The sequence below is a fragment of the Lacerta agilis genome, chromosome 3, assembly GCF_009819535.1.
Source record: "Lacerta agilis isolate rLacAgi1 chromosome 3, rLacAgi1.pri, whole genome shotgun sequence".
NCBI classification, from domain to species: domain Eukaryota; kingdom Metazoa; phylum Chordata; class Lepidosauria; order Squamata; family Lacertidae; genus Lacerta; species Lacerta agilis.
The window spans coordinates 69524321-69546376 of NC_046314.1; the positions used below are offsets into that span (position 1 = coordinate 69524321).

Below are 22056 nucleotides of genomic sequence, written 5' to 3' on the forward strand. Positions count from 1 at the left end.
CTTAGGAAGCAGGCTGTTCCATTTACTCAGCAATTTGTAGCCACATATTCCCCTTGATAGGCTTATAAAACCTGTTTGTAGTCTTTTTTTCTACTTCCCTTCAAGTTTGTGTCATTAGAAGGCACAATGGCTGTCTGCCCAAAGGAAAATACTTTGGAGGCAAGAAGAAATTAAGCAGCAGCAAGAACTTCCTTTGTCTTCTCCGTTTTCTTCCATGTACAACCGTTATGTAGATTTAAAGCAATATTTGTTAAGAAAATGTTTGCTTAAAATAAAATACCCTTCAAACCTCTTCTTTATTGAAAGTACTTTCAAAAGGGCAACACCTTAGTGGAATGGAAGAAAAATTATTTTTGGATCAAAGTTCAGCAGAAGGCATAAGCAGCATACAGCTCAGTCCTAAACATGTTCACTTGGAAATGTTTTCGGTGCACAAAAAAGGAAGTGAGAGGAAACAAGAGAGTCTGAAACTTGCCATGACTCCGCCAAGGAGGAGGAAACTACCATTTTCTGTTACATCTGAACCAGGCCATTGAGTTGGACCATTGGCCCATCGAGCCCAGTGTTATCTGTTCTGAAAGCAAAGCATCTACAACACCCCTTTCCCACCACCTCTTCCCTGATCCTTTTAATGAGCCTAGAACCATTTGCATGCAAGCTCCCAGTGAGTTACAGCCCCACGTCCACAAAGTCACTGATTAACCTTAGGAAATCCCTATATTCTCAGCCTCGTCCCCATTCACAACTGCGAAACGAGGATAATAATTCCAGACTACCATGCAGAGTTAATTTGTTTATTAAATGTGTATACCAGTACCAGCCACCGTTCAAACGCAGATCTCAGAGCGGTTCACAAAAGGCAAGATAAAAAACAAACAAACATATAATAAAAACAAACCAATAATCTCACCTACTTAGTATTTATATAGCATTTCACACACATATCTTGTTTTAACATTGACAACAATCATGTAAGTTTAAAGAGGGGCTGAGATCATATTGCAGACAAGTGGCTGTGACTGAGAAAGTCTGGCCTGCTTAATGCAATCTAGTGGGTACATGGCAGAGTGACGATTCAAACTGAAGAGTTCCTGATCCCTTGTTTTGTCTCCTAGCAACTATAGGCTATTTTGGAAGGTACTATTTTAACAAGCTCGTCATCTACTGATCAAAGGTAGGCTGATAACGGTTGATTGTTAAATTGTTTTAACTCTTCTCATTATAACATCATTTTTGTATAGGACTTTTGCTGTTGTGCTAATTATTTATAATTGAAAAAAAGGGAACCGGCACTTAAATGTGAGTGAATCAAAATTTAGGCATTAATTTGGTAACACTGGAGAAACATAAACTTAAGAGCAGTTCCTTTTGAAGCAGGCCCCTGTGGAAAAGCGAAGAAACTGATTCATGCACTGGACCTGTAAATGGATTATGAAAGCTAAAGCAAGCCTTTATGGGGTGGCAAGGTGGGGGGAGGACGGGGACGCACAGCCTTTTACTACCACTTGATTGTTCTAACTTTCTCCGCACTTTAAAACTTTATAGTACCAATAAAGTTACTGAAATTCAAATGGTAGGGAGAAGAGCATTTGCCTGTATTTCCTTGTCATTTCATCATAGCCTAGCTCTGTTTATTGCTGAACTCTTCCAGCAAGGCAGAACAACAAACTAAAGATTTGGGGAAAGTATTGAGAAGTAGAATATGTAGTTTTGCAGAGTGTTTTTGAGCCCCCTTGGTTGGCTCATTGAGCCTCAGAACATACAGCTAACATGCCTAATGAGTAGAGTGGCTGCGTTTATCCCCAAAGAATTACGACTCATCTGAAGAACCCACTCAAGGCATTCCTCAGTTGCATTTACGTAACCCATTTTTCAACCTCCCGCATCTGTTGCAATGCTGTGCTACCTTTCTTGTTACAATAGAGTGGTATCATTTCAAAGTAAGCACAGTAAATTGATTGTTGCCTTTAGGATGCTGTTAACTTTGCTGCTAGTACGCTAGCCCTTCTGTTTTATAGTATTTGAAAAATTCTGCAAGGTCCACACTTTGCTGTAGGCGATTGTATATGTGTCTCTGTGATATACAGCATTCAAAAAACAAAAAAACAGTCCAGCCAGGGAGAGATAAGCAATTTGAGCACTGGGAATCCAAAGGCTAATACACATTATGATAGTTCTATAGCAATAATCAGCCTATCTCTATTAAGCAAATAATATAAACTTTGTCAAATCTTAACACACACTGGATTTTAATCAAATTCTTAGTTTTATTATAAAATAAAATGTAAAGGCACAAGCACTGAGACCCTTAACGAATTTGGAAATTTATTAAGCACAATGGATAGAGAGGGGGAAATAGTTTCTAAATTGTACTCTATATTGCTTAATGTAACTTATGGATCTATGGAACCCCTCTAAAAGACATGGGAACTAAATATTGGCACACAAATTCTTCCCAAGGACAACCCTTGTCACCAGCTTGGCAAATATGGAATGATACATGATCTGATAAGATCAATACGTCTTTACTTGGACTTTGTTATTTTAACTCATATGCGACTACTCATTCTATGTGCCTATATTACAGTTTTGTTTTACATCTTTTTTTTGCTTGTTGTTACAGCTGTTCTCTCTGTTTTATATACATTATAAAATGAGCTAAAAATGTAAAAGAAAGAAATACCGAATTAGGTTGGGGATGGGGACAACTGAAAATGTACATTAATATAAAATATGAGACAGCAGAAGTACATTTGGGCCTAAGCAGGCAGGTGGTGGAGCACCTGAACCACAAACCTATAATTCTGCATGAAACATCAAGTGTGAGGGAAGAGCTGTATCACTGCTTGTCTATTACTAATAATAATAAAATATGTTTATATGGCACTCTTCTGCTTATATAGCAGAGGTGAATAACCTGTGGCCTTCACAATGTTCTGGGACTCCATCAGTACCAGCCAGCATGACCGTTGGTCAGGGACGATGGGAGTTGTAGTCCAGAAAAATCTGGTGGGCCGCAAGTTCCCCATCCCTATTATGGAGCAGTTTACAACAGTGAAAAATACAACAGGCAACAATCACACTGTTAAAACAATACAAACTAGCCAACAAACATTTAAAAAAAACCACACACAGCAGAATTACACCGTAAAACTCTACTGAAATACATATGTTTCTGTCTGAGTTACAAGAAAGCCATCCAAATCTCACTCAGGGGAAATGCCGTCACTACAAGGCCCTGTGTCTCACAAGGGCAATTTTTATGGATGGCTGTAAGAATTCCCTTCCTTTGGAAGAACACTGCTCCATTTTATGTGGAAGCAGCAAGTGTAATCAGTCCACAGGGGAGAGGCTTACCTAGCTCACCTGTGCCTGCGTAGGTACGTGACATCTCTCTTGCTAAAATAGCAATTTGGAGCACTGGATGGAACGATGGTGCAATAAAAGCCCTTTTCCCGGTCTCCCAAGTTGATCTTGATGCTGAGCTCTGCTGCTCCCTCGTTACCTGCAATGGAGCTGCACTGAAGTCCCAAATCTGTTGTGAGGGACCTGTATTGCATTTCCCAAATATTTTCTCAAGTGCAGATTTTCAGAGAGTTCTGGCGGACTGGAAAATGTGAGAGCACTGTAAAAGTCATGTACATACAGTTGAGGTTTCTGGAACCCTTAATGATCTGTTGAGTTACTTTCTCTGCCAGAGCAAAATACCATACTCCTCGTGAAGCACCCTGAGATCTACAGGTATAGGGCAGTATACCACTCCTGAATTGTTTTTTCATTTACAGATTCCCATTTCATGGCTAACTCTCCCATACTATTTTATCATCTGGTGCTTATTCTTATTCCTGGAAGGAAGGAAGACCAAGTGAGGCATGGCCAAAAGGCTCAGCCTCTTTTCTTTGGCTTTGACCCCACCCCCAGCTGGCTGTCCATTGCCCTACCTGGCCGAGGGCGGGTCAAAGGCCAACCTAAGCCGGGGTGATGGCACCCGTCCAGGTAATCCCTGCTCAGTGCAGCAAACCCCACCCACCAGTGTGGGAGGGAGGGCAGTAATTCTCCCTCATGCACATCTCACTGGCTGCCTTTGACAGGGTTGGGAAAAGCATAGGAAGAAGCTGTCTCGGCATGTATAAGGTGCCCAGACGTTTGCAGGGCATGGGTGTAGCCAGGATTTATGTTGGGGAGGGGCAGCCTTCAAGTTAGGGAGGCAGAACCTCAGTTAGTTAAGCAGAGTCATGCCTTGGTTATCAAACAGAATCAGTTCCGGAAGTCCATTCGACTTCTGAAAACGTTCAAAAACCAAGGCGCAGCTTCCGATTGGCTGCAGAAGCTTCCTGCACTCAATCAGAAGCCGCGTCGGAGATTCGGCTTCCAAAGAAGGTTCGCAAACTGGAACACTCATTTCTGGGTTTGCGGCGTTCAAAACATTTGAGTCGCAAGGCATTGGGGATCCAAGGTATGACTGTATTTTTATTGATCTACTTTACTGGGGGGGGGGGAGAAAGGAAAATTCAACACAGAGATACTGTTTTTAAGTGTTAGCCTCATCTCAAGTTCCACACACAAAAACACAATACAAGTTTGTAGATATATGATGCTTTTTGTTTCCACAATGCAGGGGTCAGTTTATTTTAACACTCTTAACATGAACTTGTCTATATAAAAAAAAATGCATTGTGTGAAATCTGTACAAAATGCAGTTGTATGAAGTAAGTGTGCTGCTTGTCACCATTTACTATAAATAGTAATACTAGGCACTTTCAAAACCAAAAGGAAATTTGCAAAGCTTGACACAACATACTAATGGGTTGTATCCAAAGTTAGTCATACTGAGAGTAGACCCATTAGGGCTTATGGGCATGTCCAACGTAGATCTATTCAGTTTGATACAACCCATTTGTTTGATACAACCCATTGTGTCATAAACAGATTCAAATTAAATTAAAACAGTTCTTTTCTGTTGGCCAATCCCTGCCTCCAGCAGGAATTCTTCTCTCACTCTGCCTGAAGTTATCAAAGTTTTATTTCTTAAAGAGAGATCTTTTTTAAGAAATGGTATATACTTTATTTCTGATGTTTTCTAAAGAAAGACAAACTTTTTTAAAGGGCAATTACTGAGGTTGTTATTAAAATTATTGTTCTCCTTTCAGATGAAAGCAAAGTCCAAACTGTCATTCAAAATGACTTTTCCATTCATGTCAACATTAAAAACAACAATTAAAGGAGTATCTGGTCTCTTGGTGATCACACAACTATAAAGATAGTTCAATTCAGAATTTGCCTGTTAAATATGGATAAGTGTTTCCTTTAGAAGAGGAAATTCTCTTAAGGAAGTTGTTTTAAGATAAATAAAAGTTCAGGATGAAGCCAGCAAAAGGTGTTAAGGATTTCTCTTTGATTTCCCAATCTGTGTATTTGGGCTGAGACACATACTACATTTTATGCACATATTAATAGGATGCTAATAAGCCTACAGTCTCTGTTTTAACATCGGTTTGCAGAGACAGCCTGATATATTAGCCTTCTCAAGACAGAAGGCGTCTTCCTCCCACCTTGCAGTAAAAAGCTCAGGCTCTGCTCTTCAGAGTCATATGAAGAGTCAAATGAAAGAAGCAACTCTTTATTTTTATACAGGTCTGCTTGGTAACTAAACTAGCATCTTAAAACTGACTTGCCTTTTCAACATAGCGGTTCCAGATTATTTTAGAACATATAATGTATTTCTTCCCTGTGTTATTATGATTAATTGGACAAAAACTGTGCATAGTTAGTGTGAATAATAATCCTCATTTTGTTACACATGTAACAATGTTTGTGATGGCTGTTTAAATACTTGGTGAAAACCTGATGAACAATTCTGCTTGACCTGGTTCAATTCTTAAATATTTCAGAAATGTGCAAAGAAAGGAAGGAACAGGTTTTTTTCCCTAAAGTTAATTTTATAACCATTTATGATGTCACAAAAATTGAAATGTATCGACTTGGCAGTAGAAAACAGAAATAGAAGAAAGTGTCTTTTTAGCCTTTTAAAATGCAATGTCGTTATTTTCTTTTTTAAAAGTAAAATCAAAGTCCCACAATGTATATGGAAGGTCCAAATGTGCATTGCTGAATAAATTCATTTTGAATTTATACTTAATAGGCACTCTCAACACCAAGGAAGTCCATCCAGGATTGCAGCCATTAAACGACACTATTTACATCTTATATTATACAAAGTTAAATCAGAAAAAGCAATTTCTCTGTGTGTGCTTAATTCCTTCCAAACTAGTCAATGTACGCAATGTGTTTTCAGTTTATCAGTTTCATTTGTTTTACTTTTGGATTCTCAGGCTTAAAAATTAACAACTTATTTAAAAATAAATAAAATGCTTTAAAAACCTTGAACATACCAGAAAACACCATCATTTAAAAATTGACATTTACTCTTAATGACATGAATGTCATATTAGATATATGTCTGGGGTTGTTGTTTTTTGAAGCTCAATCCTGCAAACTGCAGAGGAGTCTTTAAAAATGCAGCAGTTTGCCTTAGAACATGATAAAAAATGTACAAGCATCTCAAATAAAACCACACAAGCATATGAATTACTATCTTGTGAGGGTACTGCCATTTCTGCCACATGATGCACAAGCTATTTGTATAGTTCTATTTGCACTGCTTGGTGCTAGCAGAAACACACACACACACAAACACACACACACCCTCCACAAATGCCTCTCTGAGTTCTGCGTCAGAAAGTACAAGTCCTTTGTGACTATAGCGTGAAAACAAGTACATATTCTATGTTTGGCCTTCTGCAAGTAATCCATACGTATTGAAGTACCAGCTCATTTTGCAACAAAGGTTTTTTCCCCAGACATTCAAGCTCCACAGAGTGCCTAAGGGGAAGGTGGCAGTGGGATCACAGCAACAAACTCCATCTCTACCCTACATGAATTTCTTTAGAGCAGGGATGTGGAACCTGGGAAACTGCAGGTGTAGCTGGACTAAAACTCCAATCCATCCTTGCCAACATAGCCAAGGGTCAGGGATGATGGGAGTTGGAGTTGAACAACTTCTGGAGGTCCACATGTTCTCCACCTGCAATTTAGAGGTCTGAACAGAGCCTATCTGTGTATAACCAATCTGTTTTGGATCTGAATTTATATTAGGCATGTATGTGCTTTTGTTATTTTAAACTGGGTTTTTTTTGTTTATAATTGTTTTTATATGTGCAATTGTTTTCACTGTTTTTATATATGTAACTGTCTTATCTATGTTACACTCATGGGAAGTGATTCATAGATGAAATAAATAATAATTAAAAATTTAATAATAATAATAATAATAATAATAACAACAACAACAATAATAATAATTAATGGTGCTAAAAATAATACAACTGTACTGTATGTGAATATGTGGCAAAAGTTAAGTTTCAATAGAAGAACTGCATGGCGGGTCTTTATGTTTCCAGAATCCATGTCCTCCTTTGAACATTAAGCACTGGGATTTCAATATTTTTTTGTGGCTTATCCTCCTTCTGGCAGGTCCTGGAGGTACCATTCCAATCATGCTACCTTTATGCCACCTGGTACTCCAAAGACCACATAATGATTCCTGTGTGCTCTGCACACCAGACCAAGGAAGCCAGTGGGTCAGCACAGATGGCAGAATAAACAAAGCAGAACAGTTTACAAAACTCTGAGTTAGCACGATTCCAGCTGCCGCCCCCTCTCTTTTTTTTTTTGCAAGTTCACTAAGGGACCAAACTGGAAGCACTATATAGCAAAGATGGGGAAGCTGTTGCTCTCCTAGACCAGTGTTTTTCAACCTTTTTTGGGCAAGGGCACACTTGTTTTATGAAAAAAATTACGAGGCACACCACCATTAGAAAATGTTAAAAAAATTAACTCTGTGCCTATATTGACTATATATAAAGTAATTCTCTTGAATAGGAATCAAATAAACACAATTTTTCCCACGGCACACCAGGCAACATCCCGCGGCACACTAGTGTGCCACGGAACAGTGGTTGAAAAACACTGTCCTAGACTACCACTGCCATAATTTCTGACCACTGGCCATGCCAGTACAGTTAATGGGAGTTGGAGCTGGGCTGCCTGCTGGTTTGCTGCATGGTAGCCAAACATTCAGTTTGGTTGCATATTGAAGCATTTCAAAAGCAGTTACAGTAACTGCTGATAGCCTGCTTCTTTCTTGTCTGAGAGTGAAACAACAATATTCATTCAAATACAGGGCACCGTAGAACAGACAAAGTTTGGAAGGAACTAGCTTGTCTAATAAACAGATTCACGAGGCTAAAATGAGGACTGCTGGCACCCCAAAGGCTTTCAAGATCAAAAAGAAGTAAAATATTCAGCAGATTTTAGGGTCCCCGGTCAATTTCTCCCATGTGCATGGAGGGATGGGTATTTCGACTCTGCACTGTCAACAATAGGTTCCAATGAGCTACATTTAAGGCCCTGTGTGCACCAGGAGGTTTTGTGAAGTCCGTGGGAAGCTCTCAAGTAGGATATTCTCTAGACTTGTTATTTTATTCCATGCCCAGCCCAGCCTTGGCACATACCACCCAACATCCATGCATGCGTATGGTTGCCCAATTTCTGCAGTTACCTAAGACACCTTAGTGCATGGGTAGGCAACCTAAGGCCCGGGGGCCAGATGCGGCTCAATCACCTTCTCAATCCGGCCCGCGGAAGGTCCAGGAATCACCGTGTTTTTACATGAGTAGAATGTGCCCTTTTATTTAAAATGCATCTCTGGGTTATTTGTGGGGCCTGCCTGGTGTTTTTACATGAGTAGAATGTGTGCTTTTATTTAAAATGCATCTCTGGGTTATTTGTGGAGCACAGAAATTTGTTTATTCCCCCCCCAAAAAAATATAGTCCGGCCCCCCCACAATGTCTGAGGGACAGTGGACTGGCCCTCAGCTGAAAAACTTTGCTGACCCCTGCCTTAGTGCATCAAAAAAGGAGTGTGCTGTTATTAATTATGTGTTTTTAATCAAAGTGAAAATCTTCCATTCTGCAGCAAATTTCCTGTTTGTAATAAAGGCATATTTCAGCAAAGTAGTTTGATGATGAAACATACATATTCTGCCATTTTGTAAAGGCCAAAGCAAGAATCTTTCTGTTGATAGGCTAGCTTGAAGTGTTTACTAGAACTGCTTGCAAAAACGTTTTTGCACAGGACCAGACAGAATGCTCATGAAAAGCTGAGACAACTCTAAAAAATAATGTTGACTTTATTGTACAACTCTGCACAAAATCAACAAAACACATGGGGGGGGGGAGAGAAAATTCTAAAAGCTTTCTCCTCTCTGTGGCCATGATTTATAAGACCTCAAAGTCAATGCAAATTCTCAATTGGGCAAATGTCAACCGGGCAACTTCTCCTTTTCCTTCTACAGAATATCATCTCCTACCTTTTTCGTTTTCTGTTTAAGAAGTTGTTGGCCTCTGAGATCAGACATCTTGATCTGAATCCGTTGCTTTCTAACTTTCTCATTCAACAATGTCCTGTAGCGTTTACTCAATAATTTTTTCAGCTTATACATGTTCTCATAGGTTTCAAGATAACGCTGAAATGAAAGAGATTTTCAGCATTACATTTTTAGATTCTCATTGAAAAAGCCAAAGAGAAGTTTAATTTGCAGGAAAATCATGGTAGGGAATTTGCAAGAGTAGATCCACTTGGCAGTTTTCTGCACTGCCAAACCAGGTGCTTTGAAATCCTTTATACAGAATTCCCAGGGTGGTACAGCAGCTAACCGCAGCACTTTTCGTGCAATCAATTTATACTGCAACAAACCAGTTCCGTGCGTGATCCAGATCATTTCCCTCTAGAAAGTGCTTCAGCTTGGAAGGTATCACATTTTGCAAGCACTCAAACTATAACCTGCTACTGCTAAGAAAGTATTATTCCCCCTCCAACTAGGTTGCTCCTCTAGTGCAATTCTTCACTGCCACCTACTGTCATGCCTTTCTATTGCACTTTAATCGGGATGAGTAAATGAGTTTTACATCAGTGTGACACCTTTACTCTAGTATATGGCAATAAATCCTGTTTATGCTTCCCTTAATCCATGCATTCCCAAACACGTATTTTTTTCTTGTACCATGCAACCTTACACCCACCAAAGTGTAGTTTCATGCTGAAGAGAATATTCTGTGAAACATCACAGCATATGTACTAGAAGCCGTGTGGCTTCTTTAAAACCCCTTTCAATAGTCGCACCATTTTTCTTGTGATAAAACGCTATTATAACACTTGTTGCTCCATATAAGTCTAGATGACAGCATGCATGTTGCAAAAGAGACACAGACTAAGATTTATTACTGGCATACATTTCTCCTTAAAACTGACATTCCTTCAATACTGCACAATGTCAGAGTCATTGTTTTTAAAGGTGTTTTGTAAATGTTTCTTCTTTTGTCTTTTGATGCACCGTCTTTTCATTGCGTCAATAAATTACAGATATAGCTTCTATATTACATTAACAACCCTAAATTCCAATCTTAACCATTGAAACAGCACTTCTACTGTAACAACTTTGTACTGTACTTCTTAGTGGAAATAATAAATGCTAGGTACATACAGTGAGCCTCCAACAGATGGTGCTATTGAGTGCTTAAATGCAAAAGTCCAAAATTCATTCAACGTTTAGCTTAATTCCTTTGCCTATTTGTGAGATAAAATCATACTTTCTCTGAATGATTCTGGAAGACACCACAGTTCCTATAACAGCAGGTTCCGTAGTTCACTAGGTGATGTTGGGGCAGTCATGGTCTCTCAGCTTTACGGTTGCGCTTGAGAATAAAATGGGGAAAGGGAGAACCATTTACTCCACCCTGAGTTCCTTGGTGGAAAGATGGGTTATGAATTGAACGAATGAATGAACAAACAACCATGAAATCATTTAGCAATTCAATAGAAGAAGGTATTTCTGCAGAGTATTGCAGATCTCTTCCCTGAATCACCTTCCTTAGGTCTGTATAACCCTTATCGAGGGATAAGCAAAATAGTTCTACCCAACTATTCAGAAAATAAATCTGTCTCACCTTCCAGCAGTTTTTGGACCACTGAGCATCAAGACGCAGAAATCTGGTAAGCAGAAATCTCTCAATTAACTTCTCTTTAATGCACAGTGAGCAACTGAGAAGTTACAACTGTGGAAGTTACAACAGTTTTACTGCAATTGAGAGGCAGGCATTGATTTTAATGATTTGAAAACAATTTGGTGAGCTCTTGGGAAAACTGCAATTTTTACTTTTGCATGCCCCTCTTGGATCATTTTTCCAGGAGTGTGGGAGCTGCCAATTTCTGACCATCTCAACACTTCTGGGAGAACATGTAAAATGACCCAACATGGTCTGATCCCATGTCTCTGACTCATGGAATTAGCACTGAGAGGGCTACTTCTTCAGGAGGGGTGGGAGGGAGTATGCAATTTACTCTGTCTGCTTGCTTGGGTCATTTAAACACTCACTCAGCAGTGCTTAACAGAAACTGCTTGTGGTTCCCGGCCTTGGAGAATGTCCAGAAGGACACATTGGATCACAACTACGGTATTTAGGATTCTACACCACTTCAGGTGTTTTGGTTGTTTTGTTGTTTGAACAATAATGCCAGTTTAGCTCAACAAGGTATGGAAGACACCAGGTTACCCTCCACACCCACCCAATTTAAGGACTCAGTCAACAAATAAAAATTGTATTCTTTTTCAGTTTCTTGCAAAAGAAAATTAGAAGGGCAACAATGGCATAGTATAAACTGAATCAATACAAACTCTCAGCATGATTGAAGTGTTCTACCCAAATCTGAAGAACCTGCATACTGAATAGGCTGGCTGCATATTAGCCAAATGCTCCTGTTTGACATAACAACACAAAACAGTAGAAAAGTCTCTGTTCTTCCCCATCAGCCATGATGTAGGGGTCCATGCCTACCTAGCAAACAGTGCTTAGAAACTGGCTCCATCCCTCATTCAATATACAGAAAATGGGCTAGCTGTAGTAACAGCTTCTCTGGACACATTTTAAGCTGCACCTTCAGAATTAGAGAAATCATCAAACACATCATTTATCATGGTGGACTGTTACCTTTTCTTGCAGAGACCGCTGGATGAGCTCATCTTTATCTTCATCACTTAAAACATGTTTGTTGTTTCTTGGCCTCCTTTTATCGTCTGTTTCTATCGTTTGCAGGTTCGGACCATTCTAGACAAAAAATAAAGTACACAAAAATTGAAATCAATCACAAATGAACAACCACCAAAGGAACACAGGCAAACAAAAGAGAACCTGAACAAGCAACGCTGACATCAAACCCTACATATATTAAGTAAAAGAGAAACGTCACCCGATCCCACCCCCACCCATCTTTCTCCCCCCCCCTCCACCTCTTTCCCCCTCTTCTTCCCAATGTCTCAACAAATGAAACTGATTTGTAAAAAAATGATACCTGGAAAAAATACGAGAGAGAGAGAGAGAGAGACATTGCACATACTTTTGTAAATCAAGAAATCTTTATTAAACAAAATAGAAAATTCTTTCCAGTAGCACCTTAGAGACCAACTGAGTTTGTTCTTGGTATGAGCTTTCGTGTGCATGCACACTTCTTCAGATACACGAAAGCTCATACCAAGAACAAACTCAGTTGGTCTCTAAGGCGCTACTGGAAAGAATTTTCTATTTTGTTTCGACTATGGCAGACCAACACGGCTACCCACCTGTAACTATCTTTATTAAAAATACTTAAAAAAAAAAATTGAAATCAAGCAATTGCATTTAAATTTGCCTCTCACCCTAACACGATATTCACTTTCTCTTGCGTGGCATTAGAGGATATAAGCATGTTATGTACATCTGAAAGGTAACTCAAATTTCCTCCCACCCCATAAGACATCGCAAGCATATTTTCAAGTGTGACGCAGATTTTTAAAAAATAAAAACATGGCTTGAGGTCTCTCTTATATGTAAGGGAGGCTGTGTGGGTCTCCAGGATGCTCGTGGGGTGAATCTTAAACACTGGAAATTCAGCACCACAGTCCAGTGAGGAGAAAGCATGCTCTAATAGCCCTCCTTTGTGCCAGGACTATAACTAGAGGCCTAAGTGAGTTTACTTATTGGTTTTTACAAGCCTTTTGTATCTGCTTGTTGCAGTTTAGCCGGAGGCAATATGCTTCTGAATACAGTACCAGTTGCTGGAAACCACAGGGAGGGAGAGGGCCGCTGTGCTCAGATTCTGCCTGTGGGGTTCCCATAGGCATCTGGTTGGCCACTTAGAGAACAGGATGCTGGACTAGTACATAACATTTTGAAACCATGCAATAAGTAGTTAGCACTGGATTATGCAGGCCTGAAATTGTACTATTGACCTGGGGATGCACTTTCTGTTTGGAAAACACTGTGGTGTTTTTTTTTTTTTTACATCTCCATAAAGTCGATGTACACCAAAACTCTAAAAATGGACCAGCAGAGCTGCCACAGGTCATTACATACGTGCTGCCATATGCTGAGGTGACCTACATGCACAAGATATTTTTTGCAAAGCTGCATTCAGTGACAAGGGTCTTACTGGAGTTTCCCATGACTCCATCTCCACACCAGGAGAAGCCACAACGATTGAATTTCTGCCGGCCATGCAGATGTTGAAGGCAAAGGAAAAAGTGGCAAACCTGTTCCATTCCACACTGGTCTGTCTTTTCAAACCGTCTGAAACAGAATACCGTCAAAAGACGCAGGATCGGAAATTCAGCTCCAAGAAAACCCAACCACTAATTAAGTAATTAGATGCCATTTAAAAAGGATATAAAATGCATTTGTTCGCAAAGCACAAATTAACTGTTACAAGCTAAATTCAGTAAATAAGTGTGAGAAATGCCACTTGCTTCGAGGATAAATAAACCTGGTATTTTCCTGGAATCTGCACACCACAGACATGACCCTAAATCACCCCTACATGGTGCTGTGCAGGATTACCGGTAACCGTGGTCACCTGCAATGCAGAATGGGTGAAGCTATATCTTTAATAGCCTATGTCATGTTTGGAAGTGCATATCTGAGGTACACAGAAGTTGACAAAACTTGTCTTCAAATTCAGTGTTTCAGAGGACTTTTTTTTTAGTTGTGTGTCAAATCTGGTGGGGTGTGTTACCCTGGCAAAACTGAGCCTTCTTTAAAGAGAAAAGGAGCAGAAACAAACTATCTCTAAAATATATGATCAACACTACATTTTTAAAAAATGGAATAAGAGCATCATTTACACCTACTGGTTCCCAGATAAAATAAATGAAAGAAGAACATATGACGTAAGAATTTGGGTAACACATTTAAATAAGAAAATAAATTCCTTTTTCTTTTTTAAGAAAGCACGTTTACGGCAAAAATTTCTTTTCGGTATCAGAAACTTGAGCATATTCATTCTCCTGAATAATGCATTGCAATTAAGTCAGAAAACAATATGAGTGAACACAATGAGAAATAAGAAATGAAGCTCAAAGGACATAAGTAAAAAAAAAATTACTTGTAAAGAGAAGTTATTTGTACATAAGACACCTTTCCAAACTTAAAAAGTTCTTTAGTGATTTCTCCTCTCTGTTTATAGAAGGAACCTTTGTCTCTGGATGAGAACCAACATACTGCTTAATAAGCACATTGCTCAGATTGGCAAGAACTCTCCTCACATTGTGCGTCATTCTTTGCTACCAAGGACACACTGCAAACATGCATAATCCTGGCCATTCCAAGAAAGGTCTACTTGTGTAAAGCCTCAGAGTTTACAAAAGGGGCCAGAGGGATGGAGCAGCCCTGCAGAGGCAACAAAATTGAATGGGTGGTGGAGGAAATTTTAAAGTAGCCAGCAAATTCAACCTTCCCACAATGGTAGAAAAACTGAGTTGCAGTTATGAAAGGTCTGCAGTTCAGTACATTGGACTGAGAGGAGAAAAATGAAGGGAACACATCAATAAGCCAAACCCAGGGATGTTCTGCAGCCAAGGAGCCTGACTCTAAAAGACAAGCTGTAGCTGCTGCAGCTCAAAAAGTATTTTTCATCCTCCCAGCTGAACTAGAATCATATGCCTCACCATCTCACCCCATCATACTATACACAGCATCTCGGTATCATATCTTTAGGCCAATACAGAATTCAATGGTTGCAGTTTATTCAATAGTGTCACAACAATAGCACTGTAGAGCATGAGACTCTTAATCTCAGGGCTGTGGGTTCCAGCCCCGTGTTGGGCAAATGATTCCTGCATTGCAGGGGGTTGGACTAGATGACTCTTCAGGTCCCTTCCAACTCTACAATTCTATGGCTTCTACGGATGGGCAGCATTAAGTGCTGACAGACTCTGACACAAAAGTCAAGGTACCAGCTGTGGCCTTCCTGCCATGTCACAAAACGACTGCTTCATTCCAAAAGCTGCTTTTTCATGTAGAGGAAAAGGTAAACGTTTAAACGGTACGTGTGTTTCTTTCACAGCAGGGCAAATAAAAGTGAGGGATTTGATTTAGGAAAACAGTGCAGTGAAAAGGGCTCTACTCCGCAGTGTCTAGCTGCTTTTAACTGCTTTTAACATAGGAGATCTAGTTATGGATCTAGTTATGTGGTTGGGCCCCAAGTGACACCATAGACAGATAGAAGAAAGAAAGATTCATTCTAGGGATTGTACGTGCAACTCTTTAACTTCCAGCTCTTTTCAAGGCAAAACCAGGACACTGTGCCTTAAAGGAGAAAAATATCATCCCTTACCGGCACATTTCACAACTATTTGAATATCTCTGTTCCAGTGAATGGGGTGCATTTCTGAGCAGGGTCCTAAGATAACATCACCCTACTGGGAACAGAGATGTGTGCTATATGATTATATCCTTATTCCAGCATTCTTCCACTTTTCAGATAAAGCACCCGCTTGAACTTAAAGCTGTAACAAGGGGCTTATTTGTAATTTATATGTCTGATTTCCCCCCTGTCCCTGCCCCAAGCTCAGACATGGTGAGCCTCCAGTCTGTTGGCCAAATTAAACTCCAAAGACATTTCAAAGGGGTTGCCTCTAACCGACCATTAGCTCTCAGCTAAAGGGAGCCAGGCACACCAGGAGTCAGTCTTCAAAGGAAGTTGCTCTATAGTAATTTCCTTTGAACTTCTGAAAGGTGTCAATCATCTGATGACATTATGATGCCAGATGATTGGCAGGCAGGTGGTCCTGCCCACCTGCCAAAGCTGTCGTTAGTGGGTGGGGAAGATAAAGACCTGCCTGTCTACTGGGCCACTCCAGCTATCAATGATCATGTAAGGATGCAATTTTAAAACCTAGGTGTACTGGATTTACAAGTCACCACCGCTTCTGCAATACTCAAGAGGGGTGCCTCAACTACATTTAACTTCAGTGTTAATAAATAGGACCTGTTTGCATCCTTCCTCCACACTTTGCAATGAATGGCTATATTTATCGCCTCGTTACTATGGCAATATTATGAATGACGTATGCCACTTTCATCATCTTTGCACTTGTAACAGATCCTTTTTGCCTCTTGCTTTGAAGGTGTTTCTGGCTCTAAAAGTGATGTTTTGGAGTAGAAAATGACTTTTTTTAAAAAAAGTTTTTACATACAGATCTGTGCCTTTGACAACACCCCAGACACTGAAATAGCATTGTGTACCTTCGTGGTAATAAAGGTAATTCATTAGTACAGGGTCATCGGGAGAGTTATCAGCGCTGCTATAAAGTAATTTCCCCCCCTGCTCCAAAATCCATCACCTTTATCAGACCAACCAAAAATATCACAAAATAGGGTGCATGCTTTTGTGGTCTCCAGAACTCTTCATCAGACTTGATCAAGGTAGCTAACCTTTTTTTGGCCTGATGGCCATGTTCGCTATGACCAAAGCTCCCCAAATTATACATAAATTAGTCCCCTTTGATACAGAGTCATGCAAAAGGAATATGCCTCAATGGTCAACAAGTCCAAAGGCAACCCTAAGCTATCCTAGGCCTAGATCTTGATGGAGGATATGAGAGCATTCCCATTTTGTGTAACTGGGATTCTCCTCAGCCTGGCCAGTCTTATCTGTTTTAAATTTGCATCTATTTACAGCAAGCCACCAATCAGAGGAATCATTTCAGTAGTGCTTTTGTTTCTCCTTGTTTGCCTTGTAACTTCTGTACATAGTGAATTTGGGCTGAAAAACAATTAACATTTGTAATGGAGAAGAGGAACATGAGTTGAGCATGTGACAAACACATACTAGTTCTATCATGGGACTTTCTTAAAAAGAAGAGAGGAAGGACACAAACTTATTCCAGAGTTCACATAAAATGATTCCAATGACTACACTGAAGGCATTCAAGGCCAATGGCACCTTTTAAAAGATTACCTGGTTCCTAGAATTAACTGGGAGGTACCTATCCAGAAGTGGAGGAAGTGTACTCTTCTTGTAAAGGTGCAAGCAGGTTGCCATATCACATTACTGTGAGCGAAGTACTGTGAAAGAAAAGAAGGTAAACAAATTTATACATTGCAGAGAACACAATATTGCCACATCTAATTAGGTTGGACTAGCCAAACACTTAAATCAACATTAGGCATTTGTATAATGGCTTTTGTTCCAAACCAACATATTGTTCACCTGAGCAACAGGTGAGTTACCTGAGCAACCCAGTCCTCAAAGTGTTTGTGCACCAGATTAAACAAACAGGGTGCTGCCTCCACCATCGCCGCCGGTAAAACTGCCCGAGGACTGTAATTCTGGATTCTGCTGTTTAACAATTACGCACCAGTTCATTGATTTGTCATCCCCCTTTGTACAGTTACGGTTCTCTTAAAGTAAATATTGAATGCTCCTTAGAGTTATACTTCACATAGAAGAATTTTGTCAAAAGGCAGTTCTAGTTCAAATACATTTATTCAAGGAATTACCCTCCAACTTGTTGTGGTAAACCCATTCAGTCTGTAGCTGTGTTCATTCTATACTTCTAAAGTACCCCCCCCCCAAAATATCCCTGGGAACTGTAGTTTGTTAAGAACACTGGGAATTGTAGCTTCATGAAGGGTTAACTACCATTTTCAGGATCCTTGGGGAGGTGCTTTAAATGTATGGCATGGACAGTCTGTGCCACAATCATTGTGCTGGGTTTTAATGTAGGCTTCAAATCGCTGCTCATCTATGAATTAGCTCGTGAATGATGTTCCATATGTTGCTACTGGAGGCATGAACACTAGGAGACGGTATGAGCCACAGCCCCTTCATGTGCCTATCTAACAAAACATGAATTGTTGGTGTGACTGCAATAATGTCCCACAGCTGTGTTTCAGAATTGGCTAGCGATATCTTGTTGGCATCCATCTGGCTAGAGAGTCAATGGAATGCGCCTCCAGGGGTGAAGTCAAACTGCTGTGTTAGCAGCACCAAAGTGACCTCCCCCCCATGGTGCAAGCCTGGGCAGTGTGTATGGAGGTCCTAGGCTGCCCAGACAACAAGACACCCTCTCAGCATCACAGATGTGGTCCAAAGGAAAGCAGAGCAATATGGTTGGCGCCAGCGTGGCTGCAGGAGTTGCTGGGAGGAGGCTTGCAATATGCCATCCAACAGAATATATATGAACACTTGCTTTTCTTCTTTTAAATCAGAGTGTGGAACCTCATGCCCCCTACCCAAACACCCACTTTCAGCCCAGGAAACCCCCTCATTGACCTTGCTTCACACTCTCCTTGACTGGCTGGAATGTATGCTTGTGACTCTTGCTTACATGGATGGAAGACAGAGAGAGGCATGGGAATGAGCTGGCCTGCAGCACAAAGGCAGCATGTGTACATTCATTTACAGTATACCCACCACTGGCATGTGGCCTCCAGAAGGTTGTCCAAAAGGGAATGTGGCCCTTGGGCTGAAAAATGTACTCCAACTGTTTTAAATGGTACCTGCAAAGCTGGGTGCACCTACACATGCAGGAAACTTCCCTTAACACACACACACGGCCTATCCACACAGAAATGTGTAGCAACATTAACAACTTGCTGCCATTATGCAAGTTCAGTCCATTCCACTGTGAGATGAAGTTTTGTACATGTCTACTCAAAAGTAGTTTGGGACTCAGGTGGCGCTGTGGTTCAAACCACTGCGCCACTTGGACTTGCTGATCAGAAGGTCGGCGGTTCTAGGCCCCGCAACGGGGTGAGCTCCCGTTGTTTTGTCCCAGCTCCTGCCAACTTAGCAGTTCAAAAGCACGCCAAAAAGTGCAAGTAGATAAATAGGTACTGCTCCAGCAGGAAGGTAAATGGAATTTCTGTGCACTGCTCTGGCTTCGCCAGAAGCGGCTTAGTCATGCTAGCCACATGACCCGGAAAAACTGTCTGCGGAAGCAGACAAACGCCACGCTGGCTCCCTCGGCCTGTAAAGTGAGATGAGCACCGGAACACCAGAGTCGTTCGCGACTGGACTTAACTGTGAGGGGTACCTTTACCTTTACTCAAAAGTAAGCCCACTGGAGAATTACTCCCAGGTAAGTATGTACAGGATTACAACCCAGGGCTGCAATCTAGTACCCATTCATTAGGCAGTGAGCCCCATTAAACTGATCGGGACTTGCATGTATCAAATTTTGCTAAATACTTTTTGGTAAACATTCTTAAGTTTTCGGAAAAAACATTTTTGAATTTTAGAAAAAAAATATTCCCTTTCCTGTTTCAGAAGTCGGTGAAGGATAAAGGCTACCACAGAATAAACAAAGACCATGTAAATCAGGCATTCACCAACGTGTAACACTGCCGGCTGAAAGAGTGGGAATCGGATACTCAGGCATCAATCTTTGGTTTGAGAACAGGGATATTTTAATCACCTAAGGGTGTCCCAATTTTCTTCTATGAAATATTGGAAGGTTTGTAGTATGGAACTTCAGAATTCTTCCAACAGGAAATACTATTTATTTCCCCCGACATCCCAAGAGGGTAGGTTAGGCATACAAGATGCTGCCTTCTCTACTTCGCCTCAGCTCCCCACCGTTTCAGACACAAGTCTCTCCAGGGCTACTAGTATAGTGAGAACTGAACCTGGAATATTTTACAGGCAAAGCACATGCTCTAGCCTGGAGCTACAGCCCTTCCCCTCCCACAGCAAGGAGAAGGACAATCATTCCCTCTGTGAGAAAAAAGATTTCACATCAGCTCAGTGAACTTGAGTACCTTATCCAGGCTGGCTGTTCAGGCATCCTTGTGTTGAATGAGGCATGGAGTGGGCAGGAGCTAGATCATCTGGACCTAATGGTAACTCTCTGGGTGATGTACAGCAGATCAGCAAGAATGTCTGGCTCCCGATTGTTTAAGAAGAACAGCAACAAAGCGACTCCCCTCCCACTCTAAATTATACCGCTGCAATGAATAATCCTTTGGGGGTAACTAAGAGGAGGTTTCTGTGCGGAAGAACTGTGATCTCATTTCAGCTCTGCTTCAAATCCATGGGCTCAACTTTCTTTAATGTAAAGTGTGTATTTTTGGCACCTGGCTCTCATTGGTGAATCTTGGAGTTGTAGTAAACCCACCAAGCCTGAGCTCTGCTTAACCCCTGAAATAAAGGACTGTGGTCTGTAGTTCCCAGACCTTCAATTGGCCAGATCCCTTCAGCCCCCCAATATAATATTTGATTGGGCTACACCCCCCCACACACCAGATTGATGGACAGTGCGATTCAAATAGGGGGTGGGGGTGTACCCTGTCATGTGATCGATTATGCAGGGCGGGGCTTACCTGCCCCCCAATACTTTATTCAAGTTAGTACCCCGACCAGATTACTGGTTCCAAAACTTTTTCGGGCCACGCTATGCAGAACAGCGGCTTGCACGACCCACCAAGGCAGGCAACCACCCAGTGAAATTCAAAGCACAACCGCACATTTTATTCAAAATCCAGTTTTTAAACTATTGAGTTTTTAACTAATTCAACGAAACTGATTAACTGGACCCAGTGGAAGCAGCTTTCCAAAGGCAGCGCCCTCTGCCTTTTAGCGCCCCCCACCCATAATCCCACTGCTCCTCCCAGGGCTTGTACCACTCCACACGGCGGGCAGGAAGGGGAAAGGGGCTGCTTTTCTCAGAGGGGGGGAGCCCTCAAATTCCCCAAGTCCCAGGACCAGAGTCCAGAGACTCTCACTCCGCGCACAGAGGCCTCTGGCAGGAGACCCTCCCGCCGCCCCCGCGCCAACTTACCGCGCGAGGCGGCTTCCCGGCTCTCCCCGCCCGGAGCCCCGCGAGGCAGAGGCGCGCCAGTCTTCTCAGCGGCGTCCGCTTTCGGCACCGCCCTCGCCGGCGAGAAGCGCGCCCTCAGCGCCTCAGAGGACGCCGCCGACCCTGCTTCTTTCCCGCGCTCACTTTCTCCCAAAGTAGTGCTTCACCGTGAAACGGGGCCCGTGAAACAAGCCCTGGTAAAGAAAAGGCATGAGGAGACCTAGCGAGCTATTCCTCCATGAACATTTATGCGGCCACTGGGATGCGTTAAACTCGGGGCGGCTAATGTGAGGGGTGGGTGGGCTCCCCAAGGTTGCTTGACTACAAGTCCCATCATCCCTGACCACGGACCGTGCGTGCTGGCAGGGACTGATGGGAGTTATAGTTCAACAAATGGGGAGCCGCAAGGTTCTTTTGGCCTGTCCGAGACAGAAAGATGAGGAAGTACGAGGCCAAACATTTTCATTTGTGAACAAAGGCTCTTCTTTCCCAGCCAGGCACAGTGGAAGTGGCTAGGGATAACATACCGGTACGTATCGTAGGCATTAACCGACGTTTAGGCCAGCTGCAACCAGGCACTTTGAAAAGTAGAGTGATGATGGGTGAGCTTTTTACGAAGTTCAGAGTGGAAACACAGCTAGTTCTGCACTGTGTACAAAAGAGCAAATTTGGCAACAAGTACAGGAAAGCATGTTTGCAAGAAAGGCATCTTGCTGCAAGATGGTTGCCCTTGTTATGGACGTGCTTCCATGGCGCTCCAAAGGGAACAAACCACAACATCCCGTTGTGTCTGATGGAATGCAACAAATATTCCAACTGAAGTAAA

At 41.6% G+C, this 22056-nt stretch overlaps 1 protein-coding gene across 4 annotated transcripts in view; it reads right to left on the bottom strand.

The window, feature by feature from the left end:
• Positions 1-21223, bottom strand: part of LOC117043923 — a 51357-nt gene extending 30134 nt beyond the window's left edge. For 3 of the 4 annotated variants that reach the window (XM_033144154.1, XM_033144153.1, XM_033144152.1), the window contains exons 1-4: positions 21213-21223; positions 17390-17496; positions 12109-12225; positions 9432-9587 (exon numbers count right to left, since the gene is read on the bottom strand). In XM_033144154.1, the coding sequence (XP_033000045.1) occupies positions 9432-9587; positions 12109-12225; positions 17390-17473 (357 nt within the window). In that variant the 5' untranslated portion in view covers positions 17474-17496; positions 21213-21223. The remainder of the gene's footprint in view (positions 1-9431; positions 9588-12108; positions 12226-17389; positions 17497-21212) is intronic. The other variant, XM_033144155.1, reaches the window with a different exon arrangement.
• Positions 21224-22056: the final 833 nt, after the last annotated feature.